The 17,624-nt window shown below is 51.3% G+C and overlaps 1 protein-coding gene across 2 annotated transcripts; it reads right to left on the bottom strand.

Moving 5' to 3' along the window:
• Positions 1 to 121: 121 nt before the first annotated feature.
• On the bottom strand, positions 122 to 13,058 carry CCT8 (chaperonin containing TCP1 subunit 8). Of its 2 annotated transcripts, none has more exons than XM_081085504.1 (15): positions 12,903 to 13,058; positions 11,431 to 11,521; positions 10,731 to 10,810; positions 8,748 to 8,897; positions 8,099 to 8,279; positions 7,945 to 8,006; positions 6,699 to 6,836; positions 5,653 to 5,831; positions 4,332 to 4,398; positions 4,170 to 4,257; positions 3,972 to 4,087; positions 3,529 to 3,600; positions 3,288 to 3,452; positions 2,971 to 3,090; positions 122 to 259 (listed from the first exon to the last, which is right to left on the bottom strand). In XM_081085504.1, the coding sequence occupies exons 1-15, from the start codon at positions 12,960 to 12,962 to the stop codon at positions 182 to 184; spliced, it is 1,647 nt and encodes a 548-aa protein (XP_080941630.1). In that variant the 5' UTR covers positions 12,963 to 13,058; the 3' UTR covers positions 122 to 181. The 2 variants fall into 2 exon arrangements, with proteins under 2 accessions (XP_080941630.1, XP_080941631.1); XM_081085505.1 differs by having other exon boundaries at positions 11,431 to 11,511; positions 12,903 to 12,993.
• Positions 13,059 to 17,624: the final 4,566 nt, after the last annotated feature.

Consider the following 17,624-nt stretch of genomic DNA (forward strand, 5'->3'; position numbering starts at 1 on the left):
TTCATGAACGAGGTCATCTTAGATCCAGGGACAGTGGTCAACAGAAACGAGGGTTTGATAGTAACAACACCTTTACTGCACTGTCCAGCCAAGGACAGAAACACAACACTTCTTAACTTAAGAAAAACGCCAGGCAATTCCTAGTTCACTACAGCTACTACTACAGCAAAAATTAACCCACTCAGTCATTTTGGTCGTCATCCCAGTCTTTCTTCCCAGTGGGAGGCTTGGGCCCACCGGCTGGTTTTGCCATGATGATCTGCAACACAAAACAAGAATACACTTAACAAACTCAACCTTTAGGAGGAGAAAAGACCACGTTTTATTGGCCTGACTGAAGATTAAGCAATCATCTAGACATAAGCCACGGGTTTTACGGTGTACATGGAATTCAGCGCTCAGCCGAGTTCCCTGCTTTCCTCAACATTAACAGCAACAAAACCCACACCCATTAGGGAAGGGCACTCATTCCCTCCAAGACCTGCAGGTCAACACCCATGGAGCCGAGAGACTGCCACGTACCACCGGCGTGAACCAATCAACATGGCACCCAATTTGCTATTTATACACGAGTGTTGTCTTGCCAACCATCTTCTTCACAATTTCCTTGAGGTTTAGGAACTTTAGGTCCACCTGCCAGTTTTGCCATTAAAATCTAGTAAGTTCAACACTGAAAATTTCTAGTCGTGCACCTGAGAACCACTCCAGCGGCAGGAAGCGTGTGGCACGAACCCAAGTTCACCTATCCAGTCCCTGGTAAGTTAAAGCACACACCAGAAGCCTCTGCCTCATCTGCGGTGCGCTAGCCCAGCACTCCCCAAGTACAGTCATCCAGAGGCCGCCACACTGGGAGCCCTGGGGGATGTCAGACTGATGGGGGCGGGCCTTAGTGCTGCCACAGAGGTGGGCCACTGCGCTCACCAGCCCTCAGCCCAGCTTGTGGCCGAGAGGGGCTCCCCCTGTTAGAGTGCACTGACCACCAGGGGGCAGCTCCTGCATTGAGCATCTGCCTCCTGGTGGCCAGTGCACATCATAGTGACCGGTCCTTCTGCTGTTCGGTCATTTGCATATTACCCTTTTATTACCTAGGAGGATTTGTTTGGAAAAAAGGGAGAAGGGAGGTGACAGTGTAGGGCTGAAATACATTTGGGAGAGTCTAAATTAAATTAGTCGGGTTTCCTCAGAATAGAACTCTCCAACTGATACTTTCTGAATCTCAAAACTAGAAACAGTGTTGCTTCCCAAACGTATATTAGGGAATGTTTCTGGGTTTGGCTTCTGTTTAAAGCACAATACCACCCCCTCACCCGCTTGGTTCCCACCTCTTTTCCGAAGCTTCCATAAGAAATATGAGCCTTAAATTCCTGGAATACCACTTTACAAACTGAAGGTAAGTTCAGATTGAACTAAAGGCATTATCATTTCAGAATCTAAGTGTAGCTTGATTTCTTAAACAGTACCGGGACCAGTTCTCAAACTTTCGGGGCCTTGTAACCACCTGCACGGCTTCTTTAAAACACACTGCTGGGCCTCCTTCCAGAGTTTCTGATTCAGTGAGTCTGGGTTGGGCCCCAAAATTTGAATTTTTACAAGTTTTAGGTGATGCTGATTTGTGGACTGTTATTTGACAAAGGTTTTCCCAAGTGCAGACCAGGCAGACAACAACGAACTCACGAAGCCCAGGCTCCCGTTTAAACCCAAGACCCAAAAGCACCTTTCTGACCAAGGCACTCGGCGACTGCAGCTGCTGTCTCGCTGGGAGAGCTGACATTCACAAAGGGTCTGAGTTAAGGAACTGCCTCTGTTAGAGTATCTGCTCCCATCTCCTGTCCCCTTCTACTTTTGATAGTTTTCATTCTTGGCCACATGCTAACTTTTAGAACAAGCATTTCCTTAGGCTTCCACTATGTTTATTTAAAATCTGGAAAATACGTATTTTCAATGAAAACTACCCAATACATCAATGTAACAACTAATAAATCTACCACACAAAGCCCAGCTGCATTTTGCTCATCTCGTGATGGGCAACGTGCTCTCTTGCACTGAGCTGCCATCTGTATTCCTGTCAACATCACCAACTGGTCCCTGGGTTCAGGTGTCTAGTTTCCACCCCACTTGCTTCTCACAAGATTAATTTGGCATAACTTTCACTTAATGGATTGATACTGTGCTCCCACAAATTACAAGGTTCTATTAAGTACATATACTTCATTGCTTAGAATCACTTCTAGAATCTTGTAGAAAAATATATTTCATTAAGTTTACTAGCAAACACCTTGAAAAATTATGAATTCAGGTTTGTCTCTGAACCCAGTAGTCGTTACCACAAATTTTTTTAAAAGCGGAGAAATACTATGATTTTTAATATCTTTAAAATCTTTTAGTCCTACCCATAATTTGTCACATAGGAAAGTTAAGCACCCAGTTCCTACCATCTCATGAATTTCCTATAAGCTGGTGACCTGCAGTGTCTGCCCTCTGTCCTGCCTCATTCCTCACCAACGTCGCCCTGAACTTCCTCTCCGTGCTATTTTACAAAGGGCCTGAAAACAATGACTATAAATCAGATCAGTTTAAAGACACTGGCCCGGCCGGCAAGGCTCAGTGGTTGATTATCGATCTATGAACCAGGAGGTCACAGTTCGATTTCCGAGCAGGGCACATGCTCAGATTGGGGGCGCAATCCCCAGTAGAGGGCGTGCAGGAGGCAGCCGATTTTCTCTCATCATTGATGTTTCTATTGCTCTCTCCCTTCCTCTCTCTAAAATCAATAAAAAAACAAAACCATATTTGAGGGTAAAAAATAAAGAATAGAGACACCGTTGCTGGCCCTCCTACACCTGTCAGGTGAAGATGAAGGCCACTCCTGTGAGCAGAATGAGAACTGTGCTCGGTCTAGTTCCATGAAAACACACTACTGAGCCCTACGAGTATTAGTTTTTCTAAAGATCAGAGCCCCCCTCCCCTCACCTGGTCCACTCTGAGCACCGTGACGGCGGCGTTGGTCGCCAGTTTGATGGCCCAGTACTTCCCCAGGTACGTGTCCAGGACACCAGCCTCCAGCATGTCCTTCACGGCAGGGACTTCAGCCTGTGGGCAGAGCAGTTCTCCCTTAAGGTTCTTTATGTGGAAATTTTTACAGGACAAAAGTGCCACCCTACACACGCTGTAGAAGGTTACTAATAAAGCAAGACACTAAATTCTCATCCCTGTTCCTTTTACACAAGTATTTCTACTTGCAGGTTTTGCATTCACAAAATCAGGTTCACAGTGTTTTTCCCAAATACCTCAATGTCTAATCCGACATTTTTGTTTCCTTCCTGATGCACTGCATAGAGCTTGGAGATGACTTCGTTGGCTTTAACCCCCGAGTTTTCCGACAGTGCCCGGGGAATAGCTTCAAACGCCTCCGCGAACTTCTTGATGGCGTACTGTTCAAGCCCAGGACATGTCTGCAGCAGAAACAAGCTTGTTAACGTATTTGTTCAAATCGCAGGAGGAAAGACACTGCACCTGAGAAAGCCATACCTCTCCGTACGACGTGATCTGCTTGGCTAACTCGATTTCTGTTGCTCCACCTCCAGGCACAAGACGTTTATCCTGTAACATGTAGAAAAATGTCAATGAGCAAGAGTTTTGTTTTCTGTACTCGGTTCCCGTGCTCCACCCAGGGCCTGCTGGTCAGGACCTGTTCCTCACTCTCTAAGCACAACTGTTACCCAGATGTAGAGCTCTGGGCGTCAGGTACATGATGAGGGAGAAAGCATGAATGGGAGCCGGTCACACCTGCAGACCGAGCACTAAAAGCTGTGCCTGTGAAGGAACCCACCACAGCCATCCCTTCAAGAACAGCTCACGATCTCAGGTAGAAGAGGGCTCTGCTCCCCACCAGCTGTCCCGGGAAGGCAGGAGTCTGTGCACTGCGCCTGAGCCCTGCAGTGAGCGCCACCTCCAGACGCCTTGGTACTGACCCTGGTGAGAACTTTGAAAGTGTTCACAGCGTCATCGACCGCCCTCTCCACGTCGTCCATCAGGTTGTCAGTGGAGCCTCGGAGCACGATGGTGGAGATGGCCCCGTCCTCCTTTTCTGTGGGTCAAGTGCAGACATTTGGGGAGGAGTAAAGAGCACGAGCTCCCGTGCTGCAGGCACCTGCGCCCTCCCCACCTACCGTGCTTGAAGACCACCACCTGGGTGTCCCCCACTTCTGAGAGTGAAACACTGTCACAATGTCCCATTTCTTCAGCCACAGGAGGAGTCTGGAAGAAAGCGACCGTTGTAACAACAATAACCAATAGGCTTGGCCGTTTGTTAATGTGTCCAAAATGCATACCAGCCTAGGCAGAGCTGTAGCACCAACAGTCTTACACAGCCGCCGGAGGTCCCACTTTGAGTTCAGCCTTAAAAACAAAACCCAAAAAACAAAGACCTTAATATAAGAAGCTTTGATTGCAACAGCTAGAAAAAAATGCAGAGATTAAGCAGGAAACTGTACACTGGTCCCCACACCACACATTTTTGAAGGTTCAAGCTCAGAAAAGGTTTGGATTGCGCGGTGGGCCCAGGTTGGGGTGGGGGCGGTGCGGGTCACGCATTAATCTAGAACAGGGAGCTTCAAGTCCCCGTCGACATTGAGGGGTCAGTTGTAAAACATGAGGGTACGTAGAAAACGTCTGCTTTCCTGTGGCAGCCACATATGCAGGGAAGAGAGCAGGGATTTACCTGCTCATTAGACCAAGTACGAGAAGAGGGGGAATGGTAGAGGACCTGTCCAGTGCCTCAAGTCCTGACCCCACACTCTGGTGACTGTGCCAGACCTCTGCCTGGAACGCCTTCCCGCCCTCTCTTCAAATGACACCCCAAGATTAACCCTTTGCAGTCGTATTAAATTTGGACATGGGTGTCGTACTGGTCGGAATTAATTTCCATGCGAGATTATGAAGGATTATGAAGGATAAACAAGATTCATTAATTCTTTTCTAGAACTACGTCACTACTAGTAGAATCACTACAAACGTTATCACTTTCTACGTCAGAGTCAGTATTCAAGGTGCCAAAATAAAACTCTTCATCGTTACTTTCAGATTCGCAGTACACTTCTTTCGGTAACTTTCTTTTTGCCATTTTGGAGTATTATTTTGAAATATCTTAAGCGAGAATGCCTAATTACAGTTAAACGCAATTTGTAAAGCTTTATTTGAAATTCTGCGAAGTATCTCCGAAGCTTGTCGATTTCTTCACTCTCAAAAGGCGACTGACTCGCCAGGTGTTTCGCATGGTGAGTGTGGAACGACCGCGTTTGTTTATATTGAGTTTCGGTATCTCCGATTTGTCGGGGCAATGTTTTGGTTTGTGACAAGGTCGCTTAGACACTTAAGATTTTCAGAGAAATTATGAACTGATACATGAATGAATAGAGTTAAGATTCATACGGTTCCTTGCTGTGGTGGCTGAGAGCAGACATACGACCGGAACGGTAAAAAAAGCTTTGGTGGCTGAGAGTAGACAAACGACCGCAAAGGGTTAAATTAGTTCTTTTGCTCTTTGATCGAATACCTTACACTTCCCTTTTTTAAACAGCCGTGCTGAATGTGATCATGCCTCACCATCGACAAGCCCTTTAACAGAGATGAGCAGAAGGAAGCAGCCCTCACCTCACCAGCATGACGTTGTACTTGTTTGCGTAATGGAGAGCCATGTCTGCCACCTTGCCGCCCGTGACGATGACGTTCGCACCGGTGTCAGCGATAGCTTTGACTTGTGCGTCCATAAGGTTTTCTTCTCCCTTACTGAAATTCATCAGCTCCTCAGCAGTCTTTATCAGCACTGTTCCCTAGCAACACAAGCAGGAACTCTCTTTAAAACCATCTCACGGCTTTGATGTTCAAAGCATAAGATAGCATTCTACTGAAGACATAAACATTTGGGAAAAACATGAAAATACACGTGAGTGTATTATGAAGCAGAATACGAAACCTTTACAATAGACACCCAGCTTGTTCCCTGCCTCCCCCGTTCCAAAACAGACACCTGCTCCCTGACAGGCGCCTTGGCGGAAAGGCTGGAAACACCTGACGTTAGATGTTTTGTTGGGCAAGGGTCCTGGTAACAATGTGGTTCTTCCGCTACAATAATCATCTGCCACGTGCCAAACGACAACGATAGGCTTTTCCGTACCGAGCAGACATTTTTATAAGAATGTGGACTGACCAATGCCCACCCAAACCTGTCCCACGTCTGAACCCATCAACAACTCGATTTCAACAATCTCGGGATGAAGCCAGCAGTGACCCATAAACTTCAAACTTGACGTAACATGTATTTAAAAAAACACAAATGTATCAATTTTAATGACATCAGCATGTTTTTCTTAGGGTGCCACCGAAGCCCAACATCACCTTTGAAAACACGAATGAACAGCACGCAGTACGGGGGTCCCCGTGGGCACCCTGCCGCTCAGTGGGTAACTCCTGGCGGTCAAGGCCACCTTTACCACCAGACACCGCACCACGGCGTTCAGACTCAAACTCAATATTCAGTGTTGGAATTAGACATTCAAATACAAACCCGGCGTTAAAAACCAGACATGACCTGAGCTTCCAACGATTTCACAGTATTCACTGGCTGAGAGCAAACCGCCCCGAACAGAGAATCCTATAGCTGCCTCAGCGGGCAGCCCCAGGTCTCCCGGTGCTGGTACCTTGGTCTCGGTTATCATGCCGTCGAAAGGACACGAGTACACAGCTATCTTCGCGTCTTTGACGGAGGTCACGTCCCCTTCCGCTTCCTTCTTGAAAACCATGCCGTGCAGGACCGAAGAGGAGCAGACGCCTGAGCCCTGAGGAGCGACACCAAAGCCACGATGAGCTCACAAGCAGCACCTGGGCTGTGCTGAGTCTGCAGTCACCAAAAATACCCCTTCAACAGCGACAGACAGCAGCGCTGACTCCTGGGGAATGGGTGGGAAGGGGCCACCGATATGGGGGAGGAGAGGACCTTCAGTACAGTGGGAGGAGCCAAAGACAGAAAACTGTTCTCATCCACCGACCCACCCATCCATCCACCACCTACCCATCGTCCACCCCCACCCCCAGTCCTGGGTGCCGAGGGACAGGCACACTCGGTACTGGGGCAGAACAGAGAACAAGCATCGTTTCCGATCTCCCAAGTTCACCACTTAACAGGGAGGGGGCACTGCATGGAGTCAGAAAACAGCATGGGCACCTTTACACACACAGAGCGGGCACGTGTGCTTGTGCAGGCTAAACTTCCGCTACATCAACAGTCATATGGCAATGTGCAAAACCACTAATTCTGGTTTTAATAGACCAATCAGACATTTTTATGAAAAACATAGGCTTATTTCAATGCTAACATTAAAGTTATCATTGCAAAGAACAACTTCCATCCCAAACAAAACTGCCCTGCCCAAGCTTGTGGCTCTAACGCAGCACATCCAAAGAATATGAAGATCAGTGTTTTGCTATGCACGCTCTCACCCTTCAAGCTGTCATGGAAGAATGACAACTTTAGCCCTTACCGGCTTGGCTCAGTGAATAGAGCGTCGGCCTGTGGACCGAAGGGTCCTGGGTTAGATTCCGGTCAAGGGCATGTACCTCGGTTGCAGGTTCCTCCCCAGCCTGGGCCCTGGTCAGGGCATGTGCAGGAGGCAAACAATTGATGAGTTTCTCTCACATCAGTGTTTCTCTCTGTCTTTCCCTCTCCCTTCCACTCCCTCTAAAAACCAATGGGAGTTGACTGATGAAGAAGAAATGGGAATGAAGAAGTGTCATTACACTCAAAATATCCCCAGGTGAGGATTAAAATAAATGAATCAATCATAAGTGCCAAAACCCAAGGCAAGGTTTAGGTGTAGATTAACACAATTTTTCCCCCCAAAACAAGTAACTTATCTAGGTCATGTCAAATGCATTTTCTAAACTTACCAGAATCTTACAAACTCTGATGTTATCCACGTTGAAATGGCCCGACTCAGGAAAGATGGACACTGTTGAGAAAGAGGACGCATGAGGAGCTGCACGGGGACAGCGAGGAAGCAGCTCCGTACCGTCAGACAAGTGATTTTGGATCTTGACTCACCACAGGCCTGAGCAATGAGCTTGGCCAGAAAGGCTTCGTTGCCGTACTGCTTGCTCATGATGGACGTGTGGAGAAGAGAGGCCACTTCATCAACATCCCGGAGGTTTTTTGCAGAACAACAAACCAAACTGGGGAGAATCTCGTGGGCTTTCCTGCAGGCGATTTCATAGCCTTCGATGACCTGCCGGGTGAAATGCAAAAACCGTTCTCAAAGGCAGACTTATGACAAAGCAGCACATCATGGCGACCCAATGAACACGTACGTTCATTTTCAATATGAAATAACAAACACACTTCCAGAACGACATTCATAGCAGAGCCTACGAGTTAGGATAGCCGTGGGCCAGAGGCCACATCTGAATCCTAACCACCACTTATTAGCTACAAGGCCTCGAGCAAGATTTGCCTGAGGCCTCACCGCCTTCTCCTGAAATGGCCTGGGGTCGTTTTATTAGCCTCACAGGCAGGCTCTGGTGTGGAAGAGGCAGGGCCTGCAGAGCCGGTCCACAGCACTGGCAGAGGGAAGGCTCAAGCTCGCTGGGGATCTGAGGATGGCTCTTGGAAGCAGTGGGGGTGTGCATGCACGAGCACACACATGTACATACGTGAGCACACACATACTAACTAGGACACTAAAGTAAACGCTTGCCTCAGAAACCGACAGGCCGATCCTCAGGAGCTCCTCAGCCAGCTCCAGCAGAGCGCCGGCAAACACCAGCACGAAGTTGGTGCCGTCTCCAACCTCTTGCTCTTGCATGTGCGAGGCCATCACGATCATTTTGGCAGCAGGATGCTGCACCTGGTGGAGGGAGTTGAGTTTAACAGCAAGTTAAGGCACCGGATATTTAAAGCAGTACAGCCATGCATTCCCATTTCTTCTTCATCAGTCACTCCGATCTCCCAGGGGCCAGGGACTCCGCTGCACAGACCAACGGTGTGGTCACGAGGGGACAACCAGGCATCCCTGGCCCCTGGCCACACGTGGTCACTGTGTGTGTGCTTTTCACCTGCAGTCGCAGCACGTCCATCTCCACACACCAGGTCAGAGCGTCATTGTATGTTCACTCAATTAAAAACAAAGTAACTCCCACCACTAGTTCTAGGCCTCTTAAAAAAGCTTTATGAGAGCTAAAACAGGTATCATTTCAGTGGGGCATGAGTCTCACTTTCTGTGTTTATTCTTAATGTAAGGGAATCAGTTGTGATTTGAAAAAAGGGAATAGAAAATGTTTCTTCCAAAAAAGTATACCAAGATTTTAAGTGTTTTTCCCCCTTAGAATTCAGATGCTTTTTTAGAAATGAGAAAGGGGTACCAACTGACGGTGAGAAAACTCAGAAGTCAGTACTATGATCACATCATGAGGATTGTATCGCCACCACAACCAAGCGACTCCGAGAACAGCACAGCCCACAACGCTCACAAGTCCCTCCAGCATCTTGTGCAATTAAATGTTTTATTCAGTACATTAAGGATATACTGTTATTTAATAAGTGAGAGAAATGTTAACACACCTATAGGGTTTCATTTAAAAGGACTAAGTTGCCTGACCGGTTTGGCTCAGTGGATAGAGCATCAGTCTGCAGACTGAAGGGTCCTGGGTTCGATTCCGGTCAAGGTCATGTACCTTGGTTGCAGGCACGTCCCCAGTAGGGGGTGTGCAGGAGGCAGCTGATCGATGTTTCTAACTCTCTATCCCTCTCCCTTCCTCTGTAAAAAATCAATAAAATATATTTAAAAAAATAAAATAATAAAAGGACTAAGTTATGCGGCCTTAAGCGCCAAGTTCAGGAGCATTTGCGGAGGGTCACGCGGCCTCTGGGACAGGCGGTGACAAGTGCTGACTGTCCCAATAACCTGCGGCCGTATCTCTGCTACCGACTCTCAGAACAGCTGTTTCATTGTCACCAAGCCAAACAAATGGTCTTTTCTTAAAGCCACTGCTCTGAGCATCAGCTGTCCCTGCCTTGGATAAGCCACTTCAGAACCAGACAGCATAGCCACCTGTGTGCTTAGCAAACCTACTTATTGTTGTTGTTAATCCTCACCCGGGGATATTTTTCCATTTACTTAAAATTAGAAAACAAATGTTTTCACTGATTTCAGAGGGAGAAAGGGATAGAAACATCCACGATGAGAGAGAACCATGGATTGATTGGCTGCCTCCTGCACACCCCCCGCCGGGGATCAAGCCCGAAAAACCAGCATGTGCCCTGACGAGGAATCGAATGCTGACCCCTGGGTTCACAGGCTGAGGCTCAACCACTGAGCACACCAGCTGGGCTCCACTGATTGGAGAGAGTGGAAGGGAGGGGGGGGAGAGAGAAACACTGATTGGTTGCCTCCTGCATGTGCCCTGAACAGGGACGGGGACCGAGCCTGCAACCAAGGTACGTGCCCCCCACCAGAACTGAACCCAGGACCCTTCAGATTGCAGGCCAGGGCTGATCGGTTTCCTTCCAAAAGCACCCGACAGGGGACCAAACCCGAGGCCTTCTGGTGCATGGGACGAGGTCCAACCAACTGGACAAAGCTGGACCGGCCAGGGCTGAAATGAGGTTTCTTCCAGGTTAAAATCTACTTAACCTTCGAGTTACCAACACAGTTCTTGGCTTTTTAAAGGAAGCAACTTACTTCCAGCTCTCTTAAAATAGTCGCCGCATCATTTGTCACAAACAGCTTCTCCAGGTGGTTGATAACCATTTTGTTCATTCCTGAAAGTTAAGTTAGAAAAGCAAGTCCATAACCATTCAAATCTGTCTCCAAACACCCAGGGAACTCTAATTAAAAATCTGTTTCCATGCATTTCTTAAACAACTGGAAAACCCACCCCACTCCAACTCTCCCACCACCCCAGAGCACTTAGGCCACGCCTCCCCTCGCATCTCCCCAGTCCACTTGGGACGATGCCAACCTCCTCTCCTTTATGATCAATAAATATAAATCATACTAACATACACAGAAGAATCTACTTAAAAGCATGTTTAGCTCTCTGCTTATTCCTCTGCGTTAACTAGATTCCGCTGATGGCAGGAGGCCAGAGAGCCTTCTCCCGTAAGTCACAAAGTCAGTGTGAAATGCTGGGCACCTGTAACACTGACCGTGAGCTCCCGTCTAGCAGTCAGAGCTCCAGTTTTCCTATCGTCTCCCGAGGACGGAAAGGAACGTCTGATCCCTACTTTCCTAAAGGCGACCTGAGCTGCTGATTCAACACTGGAACCTGAGCGGTGTCTCTGGACCTAGGTACCGTCAAAGCCGCCCTGTAGGCCGCTCCCCAGCGAGCAGAGGGGCCGGAGCCCGTGCTGCCCGACAGCAGAGCTTGGGGACAGATTACCGTTGGGTCCGTACGCCGTGCGAGTGGTCTGGGCGAGCTCCTTGCAGGCCTGGATGTTCCTGTACACGGCCTCTTCCAACCCTGAGAAATGCTGGGACAGGCCTTCTGGTTAGGACAGGACACAGGGACGGTCTTCCCAGGGACAGTGGGGCCGTCCTGACCACCAGGCGACGCAGGGGCGAGAGCCGGGGGCCTGGTGCCCGGTGTTCCTGACGCAGAGGCCCCACCAGCGTCACGGATGGAACACGGCCGGCCAGCAGGGACCCGGGAGGTCCCCCACCCTCTCTGCAGGGAAGGCCAGGGCTCCTCCAGGTGGGGGCACCGCCGACGCTCAGGGGGCAGGGGAGGGAGCAGCTGCTGTGTCGGGGCCTGAGCTCAGCGAGGCCAGCAACTCGGGGTCCGGGGAGTCCCGCTGGTGCACCCGCCCCCACGCCCAGGGCCCCGAGGGCAGGGTCCCGATGCAGCTCAACAACCCGCCCCTCGGACAGGCTCCCCGTCGCGCACAGAACGGAAGGAACCTGCTGCGTTCGGGATGCTCCGGACTTGGGGTGGCTGTGGCCTGTTTCCCGAGAGCCGCTTCCCCCAGCACAGCAGCCCCTCGCCCCTCCCGCCCGCGGGGCCAGTCCTGCACCCAGTCGCCCACGTGCGAGCGGACACCGCCCGGACAGGACGGCGGTCCCCGCAGAGGGGCTGTGACCGCAGCAACTCCCGCTCGAGCTGACGCCGCTCTCGGCCTCCTGCCTCCTCCCGGCTCTCGCCTGAGCCGAGCCGGGGCCCCCCTCGGGGACAAAGCCCCTGAGCTCCACTCCTCTCCCCGTCCTCCGCGCCCACGGGCCTCTCCGGCCGGGACACCCGCACTGTGACCGGGCGGCCTCCCCTCCGCCCCTGGGGTCCCTCCCCGGCGCCCAGCCCTCCGCCTGCGCCGCCATCGCTGAGCTCCCCTCCCGCTCCGGTCCCGCTCCGGCCATTGCTTCCCCAGCGTCTAGACCAGCCAAGCCCCGCTGTCCTGCCCGCAAGAAGCTCGCTCCCGACACTGTCCGAGACGGAGCCTCGCTGCCGGTGTCCGTAACTGACCGCAGGGAACGGGGGAGAGCGGGGCCACCGGGAATAGCCGGCGCCCGGCCGTCCCGGAGCACGGACACTTGGAGGCTCCGGGGACACCCGGGCCCGCCCCCCATCGCAGGGGCGGCGGGCCGAGCTCGCCATCCCCGGTCCCGTGGGGCCCGGACCACGTGGCCCGAGGACCGACGGCCCCGCCGCCCGCCCCGCCGCCGTCCCGGAGGGTGGGGACCAGGCGCGCGGCGGGACGCTAAGCCGAGGTCGCGGGGGGACGGAGGCGCCCAGGCCTGACGCGCCCCCACCCCGGGCACCGCCCTTTCTAGAACCTTCTCTCCCTACGACCGCGGGACCGGGAGCAGCCGCCCTCCCCTCCGCGGCCGCCACGCCCGCCCCTCCCCGGCCGGCGCCCTCACCTTCGCTCCCTCCTTGAGCATCTGCGCGAAGCCGGGGGCTTTGGGGACGTGGAGCGCCATGGCTGCGCCGGGAGCCGTTCACGCGCCGACCCGGAGAAGCGAGGGCCGCACAGCCTCCTGGGAACGCCGCGCGGCCTCAGGCCCCGCCTTCGCTCCGAGGTCCCGCCCCTCCCCGCCGCGGGCGGCAGCCTCGCGAGACGGAGCGGTTCCCGCGCCCAGACCGCGCTGACGATCCCCGAGCAGGTCGATCGGCCCGGCGGGGCGCGCTGTTGGCCTTCGGGTCCGCGCACGCGCAGGCCGCCCAGGCGAGGCGCCCGCTGCCGACGGCTCCGGCTCTGCGGGCGCGGGGCGTGGGCCGCCGGGTGTCCCGTGTCCGACCGGAGGCCGCGGCTGCAGCTCGGATGAACTTGCACGTCGTCCTGCAGACCCGCCGGCAGGGTCGAGGCAGGTCCCTTCCCGCCCGGAGCCCGGCCTGCAGGGCGGTTCGCTGTGAGCGAGTCTGACGCCGAGAGGCCTGCGCGGGGGGACGGTGCGGGCCGGGCCCCTGGGCGCGTTTCCCGCGTCGCGGCTGCGGCCCCGGCTCCGGCGCCGGGGTGGGCGGTCTGGGTCTCGGATGGCAGCGGTGCCCGGCGCCCGGTTCGGAAGCGGTGGCTCCTCCGACGGGTCAGCGCTGTGCCCCGGACTCGCCCTGGACGACAGCCTCGGAGCCGGCGCCCCACCCCCGGGCCGGCGCTGGTTCCTGGTGTGAAACCTCCCGCTCAGCGCGGCTCTGGCCGAGTTTCCCCGGGGAACCGGGAGGTCGGCGCGGGGCTGCGGGAGGCAGCGATCCGTGATTCTCATCCACGTCTCTCCCTCTTCCTTCTTCTCTGAAATCAGTAAAAAACATTTTTAAAAAACAGAACTCTTTCTGCTTATGAACCAGGGTCTTTGTTTCCTTCCCGAGATGCCGATGGGGTTCCCGTGTGAAAGGCAGCGAGGAAGGTGCGGACGGGCCAGGAGTTGCGTCCACTTGGAACAAGCTCTCACCGCCCTGGAGCCGGTCCGCACGCAAAGCCCGACCCAGACAGGGCGTCCGGGGAATGGCTGGCGGCCGCCCTGCACCCAGCCGGCAGCCGGGCTCCGACAAGCATTTTGGTATCTTGCCCTCGGCCTGGACTGGGTCAGGGACAGGGGCTGGGTCAGGGTCAGGGACTGCGAGGGGCAGTGGTCTCTGCTCTAGGCCTGTTGCTGTCAGACATTTCGTTGCATGGAATCTTTTATACGACCCGTGGGGAAAACGTGTCCTGTTAACCGCTTTTTATTTTACGGCCTCTATGATCTTACATCTTTTCTGTTTCTCTCTTTTTTAAAAATATATTTTTATTGATTTTAGAGAGAGGATGAGACAGAAACATAAGTGATGAGAGAGAATCATGGATCGGCTGCCTCCTGCACACCCCACAGTGGGGATCAAGCCCATAACCAGGGCATGTGCCCTGACCGGGAATCGAACCCTGACCTCCTGGCTCATAGGGCGACGCTCAGCCATTGAGCCCTAGTGGAAGGGTGTCGGTTATTTTTTATTAAAATGATTTCCATCGGGATTTTCATTAGGGTGAGTCAGTCTCAGGGGAATAAAATCAAGGAAGGATCTGTTGATGTGTGGTTGGCTGGAGCAGTTGCATTTTCTCTGTGCTATTTGATGCAGCTGTTTTCTGTCCTTCATGATACTCACTCTTCTGACTCCGCCTAATTGCACCCAGGAGGTGAGACCCCGTCAGGCAGGAGTCCTGACCCAGGAGGGTAATGGCTACAAAGTCCGTTCCAGGAGTTGGTTTCATCCCGCCTGCATCGTCACACGGGGATTTTTGACAACTTAGGAAAAGATCATCTAACAATTAGAAATTAACTTTCCAAGATGAAAAAGGAAAGTTATTTAGAAATAAGAGCAACAGAGGAATCCTGTAAAATAAAAGGCTAATATGGAAATCGACTGAACAGTGGAACGACCGGTTGCTATGATGTGCACTGACCACCAGGGGGCAGACGCTCAATGCAGAAGCTGCGCCCTGGTGGTCAATGCGCTCCCACAGGGGGAGTACAGCTCAGCCAGAAGCCAGGTTCACGGCTGGTGAGCGCAGTGGTAGTGGCAGGAGCCTCTCCCACCTCTGCAGCAGCACTAAGGATGTCCTATGGGGAGCAGGCAGTCGGACATCCCCCAAGGGCTCCCAGGCAGCAAGAGGGTGCAGGCCAGGCCGAGGGACATGCCCCCCCCCCCCAGAGTGCATGAATTCTGTGCACTGGGCCACTAGTATGATTAGAAAAATGTAATAATACACAGTCACATCTCAAGATGACTCACATTTTGCCAAAAAATTACCAAGGAGAGAAGGAAAAAGAAGTTAGCAAGGAAAATGCCTGTCTCCACGCCCAAGCGTTCTCTTCTCATTTGAGGTGTGGGGATGAAGTATGGTAGCAATCATCTCAGATAGAAGCTGTAATTTAACTTTAACCCTGCTGTTTGGCTTCTGTACTTGCTTTGTTTAGCAATAGAAAAGTTACTTTGATTTTCTGAACTCATGTATCCTATCCCAATTGGTTGAATGCTCCGTTTTTGGTGGTTTAAATATCCCATTGGTTGTGATCTTACTGGTTATCGAAGCACATTCCTCTGTACCTGGGAACCTGGGACAGCACAATTATCCTAAATTGCCTCAGTGGCCACAGATAATGTGTTCCGGTTGACTCAGTGGTCCCAAACCAGGGCAGCACAATTACTCCAAATTGCCTTGATAGCTCCAGATCATGTGTTTCCATTGACCCGAGGGCTCTAGATAATGTGTTTCTGTCGACTCTGGTCCGGAGACCCAAAACTATAATTTAACTAACTTGCTCAATTCTGCTTCTGTAAACTGCTTTTTTGCAAACCAGGTTCCTCATTCCAAACCCTGAGATGTAATCATTACCTTTGTGATTTTTGCCTATATAAATCTGGTGTTGGGGCTAGGTAATTACTATGAGATTTGAGAGAGCAAAATGCCCCCTCGTACTCCCGGATTTGCAATAAACTTGACTCCTTAATTCGACTTCTTGGGGCATCCTTGTGTGATTCATGGGGTACATTACAGCAGGGAGACTGTTAGGCCCTCATCAGGACCTTTGGGGCTGAGACGTGTAAGGTGATGCCACTCGTTCCCATAAGCTTTCTGTATGATTTCTCATGCAGCCCAAGCGAGAACAGGTGTGGGTGCAAAGGTGACACACAGACCTACTGATAACAGGAGGTGACAGATAACAGCCAGGGCCACACGTACAGAGACTTGAGGAACCAGAGAAGCATCATTGGGGCTATTCAATGAGGCATTGCCTGGATGGTGCATTGCAGGTAAGGTGATCACCAGTTGCGAGGAAAATAAGTAACGATTATTGCCCCTTTTACGTGGTCAGTGAACGTGTCAAATACATTTAAATTCTATCAAAAGTGACTTAATTTTTAAAAACATTTGGTTCTTTTTGTAAATTTTATTTTATTTTTTAAATCTTTATTGTTGAGATTATTACAGATGTCCCTCTTTTCCCCACCCCTCCACCTGGTTCCCACCCAACCCAGGCCTTCACCACTCTATTGCCTGTGTGCATAGGTAATACGTATCCTATATAATAAAAGGCTAATATGCAAATAGACCAGTTGCCATGACACGCACTGACCACCAGGGGCAGACGCTCAATGCAGGAGCTGCCCCCCGGTGGTCAGTGTGCTCCTACAGGGGGAGCGCTGCGCAGCCAGGAGCCAGGCTCACGGCTGGTGAGCGCAGAGGCGGTGGGAGCCTCTCCCACCTCCACAGCAGTGCTAAGGATGTCCCAACTGATGGCTTAGGGCAGTGATGGCGAACCTTTTGAGCTCAGCGTGTCAGCATTTTGAAAAACCCTAACTTAACTCTGGTGCCATGTCACATATAGAAATTTTTTGATATTTGCAACCATAGTAAAAGATTTATATTTTTGATATTTATTTTTTATATTTAAATTCAATTTAACAAAGAAAAATCAAGCAAAAAAAATGAATTCACGTGTCACCTCTGACATGGGTGTCATAGGCTCACCATCACGGGCTTAGGGGAACGGGCCTAAGCCATCAGTCGGACATCCCTCAAGGGCTCCCAGACTGATAGGGTGCAGGCCAGGCTGAGGGACGCCCCCCCCAAGTGCACGAATCTCGTGCACCAGGCCTCTAGTATACATATAAGATCTTTGTTTAATCTCTTCCCACCCCCTACCCCACTTCCCTCTGAGAATAGTTTGTTCCATTTCCATGCCTCTGATTCTATTTTATTTACCAGTTTATTCTGTCCATTAGATTTCTCATTTGTTTATTTGGATTTTTAGATTCAATTGTTGATAGGTATGTATTTGTTGCCATATTGTTGTTCATATTTTTTATCTTTTTCTTCTCAAAGTATATCCTTCATTTCATATAATACTGGTTTGGTGGTAATGAACTCCTTTAGCTTTTTCTTATCTGTGAAATTATCTGACCTTCAATTGTACATGATAGCTTTGCTGGGTAGAGTAATCTTGGTTGTAGGTCCTTGCTATTCATCACTTTGAATATTTCTTGCCACTCCTTTCTGGCCTGCATAGTTTCTGTTGAGAAATCAGCTGACAGTCATATGGGTGCTCCCTTGTAGGTAACTGACTGTTTTTCTCTTGCTGCTTTTAAGATTCTCTCTTTGTCTTTAGCCC

This window comes from Myotis nattereri (assembly GCF_964212035.1).
Source record: "Myotis nattereri genome assembly, chromosome: 3".
Lineage (NCBI taxonomy): Eukaryota > Metazoa > Chordata > Mammalia > Chiroptera > Vespertilionidae > Myotis > Myotis nattereri.